At 32.4% G+C, this 11,671-nt stretch overlaps 1 protein-coding gene across 1 annotated transcript; it reads right to left on the bottom strand.

The window, feature by feature from the left end:
* Nucleotides 1–481: 481 nt before the first annotated feature.
* Nucleotides 482–10,380, bottom strand: LOC145306221 (uncharacterized). Its single transcript, XM_080148249.1, has 10 exons — nt 10,346–10,380; nt 8,757–8,832; nt 6,810–6,838; nt 6,089–6,141; nt 5,371–5,408; nt 3,802–3,863; nt 3,665–3,724; nt 2,595–2,638; nt 1,474–1,773; nt 482–691 (listed from the first exon to the last, which is right to left on the bottom strand). The coding sequence occupies exons 2-9, from the start codon at nt 8,826–8,828 to the stop codon at nt 1,748–1,750; spliced, it is 384 nt and encodes a 127-aa protein (XP_080004375.1). The 5' UTR covers nt 8,829–8,832; nt 10,346–10,380; the 3' UTR covers nt 482–691; nt 1,474–1,747.
* Between the last annotated feature and the right edge of the window lie 1,291 nt (nt 10,381–11,671).

Below are 11,671 nucleotides of genomic sequence, written 5' to 3'. Positions count from 1 at the left end.
ATGACAACATCCATAAGTAGCGAAGCTCAAAAAAATTATGTATAAGAGTATGGTGGAGGAGATTTAAAGAGCATTTAACGAAAAAACTCACAAAACCTTTCTCACGTATTTTTATATATGATGACGGACAGACCAACGGTCAAAGAAGTTACATGCTTGATCTCCAAAACAACGGGAAATTTAATTTAGATGTGTTATCCACAAAAATTTTAAAAAATCGGACCTAAAAAATATAAGAATAGTCAAGAAACTGCCAAAAAAAACGCTATGGATTTTAAATACATAATATGCTCCATAATAATGGGAATGCTATCAAAAAGAGTAAGTCTTCTATCTTATATCGCAGCCGAGAAAGTCACATTTCCGTCATGGCAGAACGGAAAGACTGACGGACAGACAAGGTAAATTATCAAGAAGCTTCGCTACTTAAAATAAAAATTCTATGAGTGATTGCACTAATAAAGAGATCTTTTAAAAATTGATTTCAACATTTATTTGTTAATCTGAGGGCTTGTAAAGAACAATTATACAATAAGAATAGTTATGCAGCAAAAATTACAATATGATTTGTATGAATAATTTGAATTATAATTATCAACAAACCTCCTCGTTTTATTTCAAATTATAATTCATTTATAAATATTAATATTCGGCGATTTTTGGGGCAGAAACAGATTCAATATAAAAAATCCTGAAAATATAAAAAAGAGTATTACCAGAAGTTGTAAAATATAAAAAAATAATATAGTTGGCTCGATATGACTATCTCGCTATTAGCTAGGTTTATTCAATGTTTTGTTTACATTTTAGTTTTACAATATAAAATTCGTTGGCGTTTAGCTAAAATCTATTTTACCGCTGTTAATTTCACATAATAATGGACAGTCAAACTTCCCCTTCCATAACCCCTATAGCATTACAGACTAACATACAGACCAATAATAACTTCTAAAGGTAAATTCCATGAGTTACATATTATTACCGTTATATTGACAGGCTAACTGTGGTTAATTATGCTTTCTGGAATATATTTGATAAAGAACGTGTCCTAACTTTTGTGATTTTGTTTTAACCCATTTGTGACGAGCTCCAAGCGTTCAAAGTTTTGATTCACTAGGCTTTAACAAAATAGATTTTTTCAATAATTACTCAAAAATTCAAAAGTTAGGTGTCAAATTAAAGATCTTACTATTTTTGTTCATAATGGCAATTTTCTTCTTTTTTTGTTGCGTTTTAGTACCTTAAAACCTACTTTAAAAAAAAACTTAAATTACTCCAAAAAAAAAGAGGTCTAAAAAAGCGATTGAATATCTAAATTCTATGGATCATTTTACATCTACTACTTACTAAAAGCACCGACTAGCTATTCTTTTTAAAATCACAAAAGTTAGGACATGTTCTTTAGTTATCTTAAGTAACAGCTGAGAAATTGGGACTAACCATAGCTATAGATTAACCTTGCTATTATAAAACCTGTATTATAAAACAGAGTTGCAGGACAGGATGCAAGTGTTTCAGGGATCTTAAGGGATAAGACAATGGACAATAATTTTATATACAACAGCAATGATGATAGACAAAATTATCCCTTCTGTAGATTAAATTGGTTGAAAAGTATGGACACGACAAAATTGGAACCAACTAATAAAATGAGATATAAAACTTTGGGTACCAGCGTAATTTATAGTCCAATGTCCCTTTCCTTCCTGCAAGAGTTGGCTAGCTTTGGGCACCATTCTTCATAAACTTAGACCAAAATTCTCCACAGTCTTACTAGATACAAAATACATGGATATGATAATGAAATATTATTTTTCAGCGCTTTTACTCAAAGTACTCTGTTAAGCACTGATACCGGGCCCTCCCCCTAAGTAAAACCAAAATAATTGTTTTAGAAATTTTTTTGTGTTTGTTTATTACTGTAGGTTAGGTTAGGTTTTATTTGGTAGCCCCACAGTTTTAGACCCTTTAGGGTCTCATCTCTTACTTTTTAAAATAGAGAGTATTGTGGGGGGTGTATTAGATATAATTAAACAACAAAAAATAAAATAATGATGTACAGAATTTTGTCTGCGGTAGATCGAAATTATTAAGAGATAAATTTATTCAAAATTTTTAGTTTCTTTAAGTTAAAACAACGATAGTTAGAAATAATTTTCCTATTTAAACAGTTTTCCTTTCCTGTAGTGACTTATATTTCTCTTTCTGTCAGATTTGAAAATTTTAGTAAATTTTTTAAATCTTCAAAAATCTTTTTAAAAAATCTTCCAATAAAAAACCTTGGGGAAAGAAATGGACTTTTCTGACTACCAATTTAGGAGGTGTTTATGTAGCAGACAAACCTTTGCAAGAGTAGCTACGATCCCTTTAAATTAATGAATATACTAAGGGAAGTAATCTATTTATATTGCTATTGACCTAGCCTAATTTGTAGATAGAAAACATTAGTATTTTTAAAACTTTAGATAAATATACTTGTGAATAGAAATATATGTTGTTTTTTAATTAGAAGCGAAGCTTCTCTACAAGGAAAGTCCGTCGTGTCCAAACGCTAGATTTATGTGGAAATGTACACTCCACAAAATATTACTTACGCGCTGGCACAACCTGGTGGGGCAGATATCCGCGCTTTCCAAATCTAACCACAAAGAAAATATACTTTAGGTGGATTCTTAAAAAACTTTTTGGCTCACTAAAATCAGTGAGGCTCGCTAAAAGTTATTGTAAAAAATCCTCCAAAATTGCATAAAAAATCTACAAAAATTAAATAAAATCACAAAAGGATTATTAACATAAGATTTTTTTATGCGATTTTGGAGGTTTTTAAATTTTTTTTTAGCGAGCCTCACTGATTTTAGTGATCCAGTGAGCCTAAAAGTTTTTAAGAATCCACCTCTGTTTTATAAGGATGAAGGTTCTGGGCAGGGATCTAAAGGGATAAGATAATGGTTAATAAATTGATGTATTCCCCCAATGATGGTACACAAAATTACCCCTTATGAAGAATAAAATTAGTGGTTGAAACGTTTGAACACTCTTAATGAACCAATCGAAATTTACTCATGTCCCCTAAGTTGTTCAGCCAACGAATAAGAAAACGTTATTGTAAAACTTTGGGGACTAGTGTAATAGACAGCCCATTGTACACACTCTCTTCGGGTTAGAGAGTTATGTCTAGTTGAAGCTTTTTATAGCGCCTATAAACAATGACGTCATATTGGACTACCATTAAAATGTATACTGGTCTGCTATGGGTAATTTACTCTGTGTATTGGTCTATCATTGGTCATTTGTATTATATGGTGTCATTATTTATATTCAATACAAATGCTTCAGCCTAGTTCACAAAAGACATAGACCAACATCTGGAAATTTTAGATCGACCTATAGAAGTTTTAGGTAGATCGATTTATAAAGTTATTTGTTGGCTGTACCCTTTAGCTTGTTCTAAAGAAAAAATAAGCCAACCACTTTGTGTATTGGGCTTATGACTTTCTAGCGGTTTACCCAAGTCTTTTGTTTTGTTTTACTTTAGGTCAGATTTTTTTTTATATTGTATACAAGGAGCCCTGCGTGGTTAGGTCACCCAGAGTGGTTAATGATGTGCCGCCAATACTAGTGCATTTTTTGTCACGCACTTTACATATAAGTATATATTTCTTGCCTGGGACGATGGACAACTCCACGTTTTCCAAATCTTGGGCGGCCAGTTGTCCGAGAAAATCTAGTAAATTAATGTTTACAAGAAGGTTTTAGACTATTTTTCTGAAACACTAACACTGAAAAACTAAATGTTTTTACCTATAAAAGTTTTCAAGATTATTATTTGATTCTGTCCCATACATTTTAGATTCCTCTTGCATCTAAAGTAATAATGGTTTAAATCGAAAAAGACAATTAAAACAAGGATGACAACATCCATAAGTAGCGAAGCACAAAAAATCGTAGATTGGAATACATTTGATATCCTTAACTAAAATAAATTGTAAAGGGAGAAAGTGACTTAAAAATCAACCATGTGATGTCATAAAAATGAGGGTTTACCCATCTTTTTTTTAGGGGTTTTCTTTCCCACTTCTCCTCTCATCTCCCTCATTTTTATGACGTCGCTCGCATGGCTGATTTTTGAGTCACTTTGTACCTCTACAAAAAAAAATTGAAAATCGGACCTAAAACGCCAAACGTTTTTTTTAAGATACCAAAACTTGGGGTAATTAGTGACCCATCCCAAAAGATTTTACCCAATTATCTTTAAAACTAAGGGAGTTGCATCCAAAATAAAATTGGCGGTATGTCGTGGCACGAGTCACCACATTTCCCCCCCCCCCCCTCCCCTCTTAATTTGCTACATACTCAATGATGATATTAAATAAATAAGATACAAAATATAGTAAAAGTTACTACCATAAATCGAACCATAAACACCTAAAATATGGGGAAATACATGAACAATATATAAATACTCCAAAACCTACAATAAAGCAGTCCGACTGCCATGGATTGTTTTATAGTTGTTTATGCTCCTTATTAATGGGAATGTTGACAAAAAGTTTCAGCCGTGTATCTTGAATAGTAGTCAAGAAAATCACGTTTCCCTCTTTTCGTGCCTGACGGACGGACATTTGGAATTATAGAGTAACTTCGATACTAAAACAATTTAAGTAAAAATTAAAATCAAGAAATGAATATTAAAAACACGGATGACAACATCCATAAAAGCGAAGCACTGAAACGGTAGGACAAACGGACATTAACACTTGTATAGTTTCAAAACTGAATAATCCTAATATAAATGTATAAGAGTCAAAGCAAAATTGTAAGTAAATTTGTTAAAAAACTGCTTGATACAGGATAATGTTTATGAAACACAGTAATAGTGTCTGACTGATTATGACGTAACAAAAAAAATTAGCCAATGAGAGGCCGTTATTGACCAATGGTAAAATTTATAGTGGCCTCTCATTGGCTAATTTTTTTTGTTACGTCATAATCAGTCAGACACTATTACTGTTTACATGTTTATGGACATACTTACATTTTTAGGACTTGATCATAGAGTTGCTTCGTTTATTACATTATACTTTGTTGTCCCAGGAATCAATATACCAAAAATCAGATCAATCCGATGATTAGATCACATAAAAATTTGATGTTAAAAAAGTAAAAAAATCAACATGTTTAAAATGGACGTACGGACATTTTGGTAATGACTATAGAGTTGCTACGCTTTCTAAATCACCCTGCAAAATTTGATATCGATAGGACAATTCTAACATGCCTAAATTAACGAAAAAAGCTATCCGTTACGGACGGACGGACGTACGGACGGACCGACCCTAATTATAGAAAAGCTTCGCTTTTAATAATAACCTCTTTTATGTAACCAAGCAGCTCTTTCATTACATCTTCTGTAAATATATGTTAACAAACAATCAGATAACAAATATGAGGGGCTTAAGTCCCTCTCGTGACAACGCCTATTAAGGGGCGTTTCTTCACAGTAGCTTTTGTTGGTTTATTTAGGTTAGGTGATTGCCCCGCAGTGTTAGGTAATTGGCCCGGCAGGGTCTAGAAATTAGAGAAAATCTAATGTGAAAATACGACGAAACGCCCCTTAAGAGGCGTTGTCACGAAAGGGAGTTAGGGTCATCTAAAAAAACGCCTATCTCAGAAAACGCCTATTCGGGGGCATTCGAAACTCCCTTTCCCCTCTCTAATTGAAAAAAAACGTCAGAAAACTAAGGGCGTCATTTTTTCAAAGGGTGATTTATCTTGGGGGTGATTGGTGGTACCCTTCCCCAAATTTTTTTTCGAGAACCTATGCAAAGCTACACTTAAAAGGAGAACCATATCGGTTCACTGGTTAGCGAGCTCTTTTGGTACACACATAGACAGATACAGATCATGTTTTTTATGTCGGGCGCATGACATTCATCTGCAATGCATGCGAAGCAGCTTTTTGTGCCTATATAAAATTATACCATACATTACAAATGACCATGTATGATAAGCCAGTAAACATTGTAATTGACTAATTGTAAAATATTTACTGGCCTATCATTAGTCATTTGTATTAAACAAATCTTACCCTGATTATCATATTCTGATGGCAGGGTGTCCATCCGTAAATTTGGTTGAACTCTAAAAAATACTTTTTCATTGTTTTTAAATTCATTTATAAACAAGGATGACAACATCCATAAAAAAATAAAACTGTAGATCAAACAAACAGTCATAACTTAATAAGCAGTGTAAACTAATAGTACATACCTGAATTTATAAACATAAATTTGCCGAAAATTGTGCAAATAATACAGGAAACTGTTAAGGACATACCTACATTTTTGGGACTTGATTATAGAGATACTATGCTTAAAATACTGCACCTTCTGGTTATCCTATGAATCAATATTCCGAAAATCAGAAGAATTTTAAAATTGTTCGAACATTCAAAAATGTTTAAACTAACAAAAAGAGCTAACCGTTACAGGCGCACGTGCAGACAGACAGACGGACTTATTTTAATTAAAGAAAAGGTTCGCTTTTAAAAATTTAATTCAGTTAAAATCATAAAGTTTAATTGATTCAAAAGATTTCCTACAATTAGGTTCCAGCCGTCCGTCCGTAACGTATAACTTTTATCATTATTTTATACATTTTAGAATTGTCCTGTTGATTTCAAACTTTGAGATGATTTCTATTACATTTAGGATTAATTTAATTGATTAATAAAATAGCAATCCTACATAATTTTGAATATAAAATTTCTTTACATTTGATATTTAATGTTATGATAAATAATTACTAACCCATCTAATTCTCCAAAATAACCATTATCCTAAAATTAAAGCTCTTAATAGTGCCTATAAAAATAACGTCATACAATACAAATGACCAATGATAGGCCAATCTACAGACCAAAATGTTTAATGGCAGGCAAGTACATATTTTAATTGAACAATGGTAGGTCAGTATGACGTCATTTTTTATTGGCACTATAAAAAGCTTCCCTGAAATCAAAATTTCAATTAGTAGCAAACTTGCGAACAAAGCCTTTAAAATTTATAATTTAAGGGGTTTGGGAGGGGGGGGGGGTTGTTGTTGACACCCACCGGTATCCATTCCCTCTAATAGATAAAAAAATGAATATGATTTGCATTTATTATATGTTAGTTAGATATTGACAAAGCGTTTGATTATAACACAAAGGGAGAGGTCATTTTCTAGTAAATCCCGTAAAGGTGTGTGTTATAAGGCCTAAAAATAGTAGTAGAACGATAAGGTGCTCTAGATATATGTATTCCCTATTGAATAGAACAATAGGGAAATTTTTTTTTTTTGATAACCGTACCTGGATTATCTAAAAAAAATACGAAATTTCTATCAAACGCTTTGTTTGGCTCAAACTGACAAAAATTAAAAAAAAATATAATTATAATAATAATGTTTTCTATAGGTACAAGGTAAAGGTTAAGAACAATCTATACCATTAAACAAAGGAAGAAGTCATTCTTTACAGGTTGATTTATTATAATTATATTTTTTTTTATTTGTGTCAGTTTGAGCCAAACAAAGCGTTTGATAGAAATTTCAGATATTCCAGGTACGGTTATCAAAAAAAAAAAAAAAAAAATTTCTTCCCTATTGTTCTATTCAATAGGAAATACAAATATATAGAGCACCTTATCGTTCTACTACTATTTTTAGGCCTTATAACACACACCTTTACGGGATTTACTAGAAAATGACCTCTCCCTTTATGAATAAAGTTTTTAGCAGATGTAATCATATAAATTATGAAATTATTTGAAAATGAACTAAACTAGTTTTTTTCCGACATTTTTATTAACTAATGAATAAAATGATATGAAAAATATTAGTTTTACAGGTTTTTGCCACGTCTTTCTTTTAAGCATCGTTTAATAGACAAATCATTCATACATACGAAAATGAAAAATTGTACGATTAACTCGGGACAGCGGAAAGTGTCATGTGTGACGTCAAAAACGTCTATTAAGTATTATCCATCTCTTAATCAGGGGTTTTCTTTCTTTCTTCTCCTCTCATCCTATCTTTTTTGGTGTATTTTTATGACGTCACACATGACACTTTCAGCTGTCCCATATGTAGACACTAAGGTGATTAAAAAATAATTGATTCTTCTAGAAAAGAATAAATAGAAATAGACTTTAATATTAGTATATAGCGTCTATGATATGTCGAGGATTCGAACCCTTTAACCAACGAGGTTGTTTTATATTACTAAACACTAATGGTTGTATACTTAAATCTTTGTCTACTAGGGTGGGTCGATTTTGGAATTTCACATTAGTAGAAATTGGCAAGGGTTACTGGGCCAATATAAAACCCTGTGAAACTTGAAAAGGGTTTTGTAATTCAAAAACAACCGTTTTGAAAAATATTGATTCAGTCTGAAATGATTTTCAAATAACCTACCAAAATAAACAGTTTTGACTAAATCAGCTGTTTTTGAGATCCTATTTGAACTAGGAACAATGTCGTCATTTTGATATGCAACATAACCGTGTTTGAAGAAATTTAAAGTTTTAGTTTTATAAGGAGGAAGGGTAAATTTTTATACCCCCAGCGCGCCCGTTGTTTTTTGATTAGAAAGCCCCTTTCAAGTTTCACAGGGTTTTTTATTGGCCCAGTAACTCTTGCCAATGTCAACTAATGTAAAAATCCCAAAAGCTTGAAAATTGACCCGCCCTATTGTCTACCCTGTTAAGATTTACCTCTGGTGTCACTTGTTGACCGAAGGTTATGGTTGTTACAGCAACTGATATCAGTAGTAAACACCTCATCATAATTCTAGATAAAAACAGAGATTTTAAAGAATGATAAGACAATGGACGATAAATTGATGATAAACTTCTGCTGTTGATTAAAGATAATTTGTTGAAACCAATCAATCAACCAATTAGATATTTTAAAGGTTATTTTTCTCTTGGGAGGGTGGTGGTACCCTACCCGAAAATTGTTATAAACCTTCCAAGGTTCTATAAAGAGCTATATTGTAAAGGAGAACCATATCGGTTTAGCAGTTAGCGAGATTCACAGACGGACAGATTGACTCAACGACATCCTGTTACTTTGATATAAGGATATATTTGGTGGCATGTAGCTAATTTTAATTGTAAACCAAAGCAAAATTTTTTTAAAAAATCATTAGATATAAAAAAAATAAAGTCGTCGTCTACGAGAAAACGTCAAAATTTGAAGGCGAAGCATTTTACTTTCATGTATTCCTAAATGAATGCTTCAGATCGAAAATTTAGACCTGTTAAAAAAAGGCAATAAGAAAATTTCTGAGGCAATGAGGTATATTAAAAAAACGTATGGTCTATTTAATAATGTTATCTGCACCCCCCCCCCCCTCCACATATTATTTTAAATTTATTTTTCTAGTTGGAAATACCTTATTCCTTATGAAGAACTAGCGGCTTCGCCCCTAGCCTCTAGGGGCTTTGCCCCAAATGGTGATAAAAAAAATTAAGGCGAAATTCGTAAAAGGACCAAGGAAATCTTCAGCAAAAAAAAAGAATGGGGGGGATTTTTTTGTTATTGGGGGGGTTGGGGATGTCCCACCCTCCAAGAAAATAGCCTGAAACCACCACAGGACCAATAGGTATATACCCTGTAGAATCCGATCGGTTCAGTGGTTACCGAGATCTTAAGGGACGGACAGACGGACAGACAGACAGACGGACGGAAAGACATCATTCTACTTTGTATTATAGATATTTATTTTGTATTATTATTAAATGTTGCTACGCTGTTGATTGTTTGACTCTTTGTTTATTTTGTTATGCTTCACTTTTATCTATAATACAAAGTAAAACGATGTCTACCTGTTGTCCGTCTGTCTGAAGCTTAAGATCTCGGTAATCGATGAACCGATTTGATTTTACTCTCCAGGGAATATAACTACTGGTCCTGTGGTGGTTTTAGGCTATCCCCCATTTTTTCTTTTTGTAAACTAAAAGCAAAGCCCCCGTAAAAAAGTCTCTCCCTCCTTCAACTTTTCTTTTGTTTTTTTACAAACCAAGAACGAACAATTCTATAAAGGAGAAGGGGGGGGGGGGACTTCCAAATACCTCTTGGGACGAAACCGCTAGTAGATAATACATTGTCAATTCAATTGATTTAACTGAAGCTTTAATACTGCCTATATGAAAAAATGACATCATACTGGCCTACTATTGGTCATTTAAAATTTATCCCGGCCTGCCATTGGTAATTTCGTCTGTGTATTGGCCTATCATTGGTTATTTGTATTGTACGACGTCATTTTTTATAGGCACTATTAAGAGCTTCATTTTACCTTTTTGATACTCTCTGTGCTAAGGCTGAAGAAGGAAAGATAGAAATTTTGGAAAATTTGATATATTTATAATTTATCTGAGAAAACCTGTTTTATAGGTTTGTTACAAGTTACAAGTGGCATGTTTATTTAGTCGCGTGTCTGCTCTAACGGATAGCTTTTTTCGCTAATTTAGGCATGTTAGAATTGTCCTATTGATTTCAAACTTTGCATGGTGATTCCTGTAGTAGTTAGGTACGATTTAGAAAGCGTAGCAACTCTATAATCATTACCAGAATGTCCGTACGTCCATTTTAAACATTTTGATTTTTTTACTTTTTTAACAACAAATTTTCATGTGATCTAATAATCCGATTGATCTGATTTTTGGTATACTGATTCCTGGGACAACAAAGTACAATATTATAAGCGAAGCAACTCTTTAATCAAGTCCTAAAAATGTAAGTATGTCCATAATCATTATCCTGTATCAAGCAGTTTTTCAAGAAATTTACTTACAATTTTGCTTTGACTCTTATACATTCGCATTCTGATTATTCAGTTCTGACATTATACAAGTGTTAATGTCCGTTTGTCCTACCGTTTCAGAGCTTCGCTTTTATTGATGTTGTCACCCTTGTTTAACAACAAATTTTTATGTGATCTAATAATCCGATTGATCTGATTTTTGGTATACTGATTCCTGGGACAACAAAGTACAATATTACAAGCAAAGCAACTCTATAATCAAGTCTTAAAAATGTAAGTATGTCCATAAACATTATTCTGTATCAAGCAGTTTTTCAACAATTTTACTTACAATTTTGCTTCGATATTTAAACATTTTTATTCTGATTATTCAGTTCTGACACTATACAAGTGTTAGTGTCCGTTTTTCCTACCGTTTCTGTGCTTTGCTTTTATGGATGTTGTCATCCTTGTTAATTTGCTATCATGAATGCAACATTGGTGGAATTAAACTTATAATTTTACTATACGCTTAAAACTGTCTATAATGCGATGATACAGATAGCTATTACAACAATTTATCTATCTTTATATCCATAAAACTAAAAATTATTCAAAACATGCATTTTGTTTTTAATGTTTTTTTTCCATAAAAATTCGGCTCATTGTTTTGAAAATATTTTTCATAATCTGGTGTTATTGGGTATGCATTCATATTATAAGATTAACCATGGATTATGTACTTAGGGTGAGAAATTTATGGTATTATCGAGCTAGGTTTGCGTCTAAAATTTTGTTCGCCTTTTCTAGGGGCACTGAGGAGGGGAGAGTTGGATTCGATAACCCATTTTCTTATTTTAGATTTAAAAAGAAACACTA

Source organism: Acartia tonsa, chromosome 14 (assembly GCF_053477335.1).
Source record: "Acartia tonsa isolate MP-2025a chromosome 14, ASM5347733v1, whole genome shotgun sequence".
Taxonomy (NCBI): domain Eukaryota; kingdom Metazoa; phylum Arthropoda; class Copepoda; order Calanoida; family Acartiidae; genus Acartia; species Acartia tonsa.
Note: the sequence above shows the minus strand (reverse complement) of the source record. Positions and strands in the feature narration are given on the sequence as shown.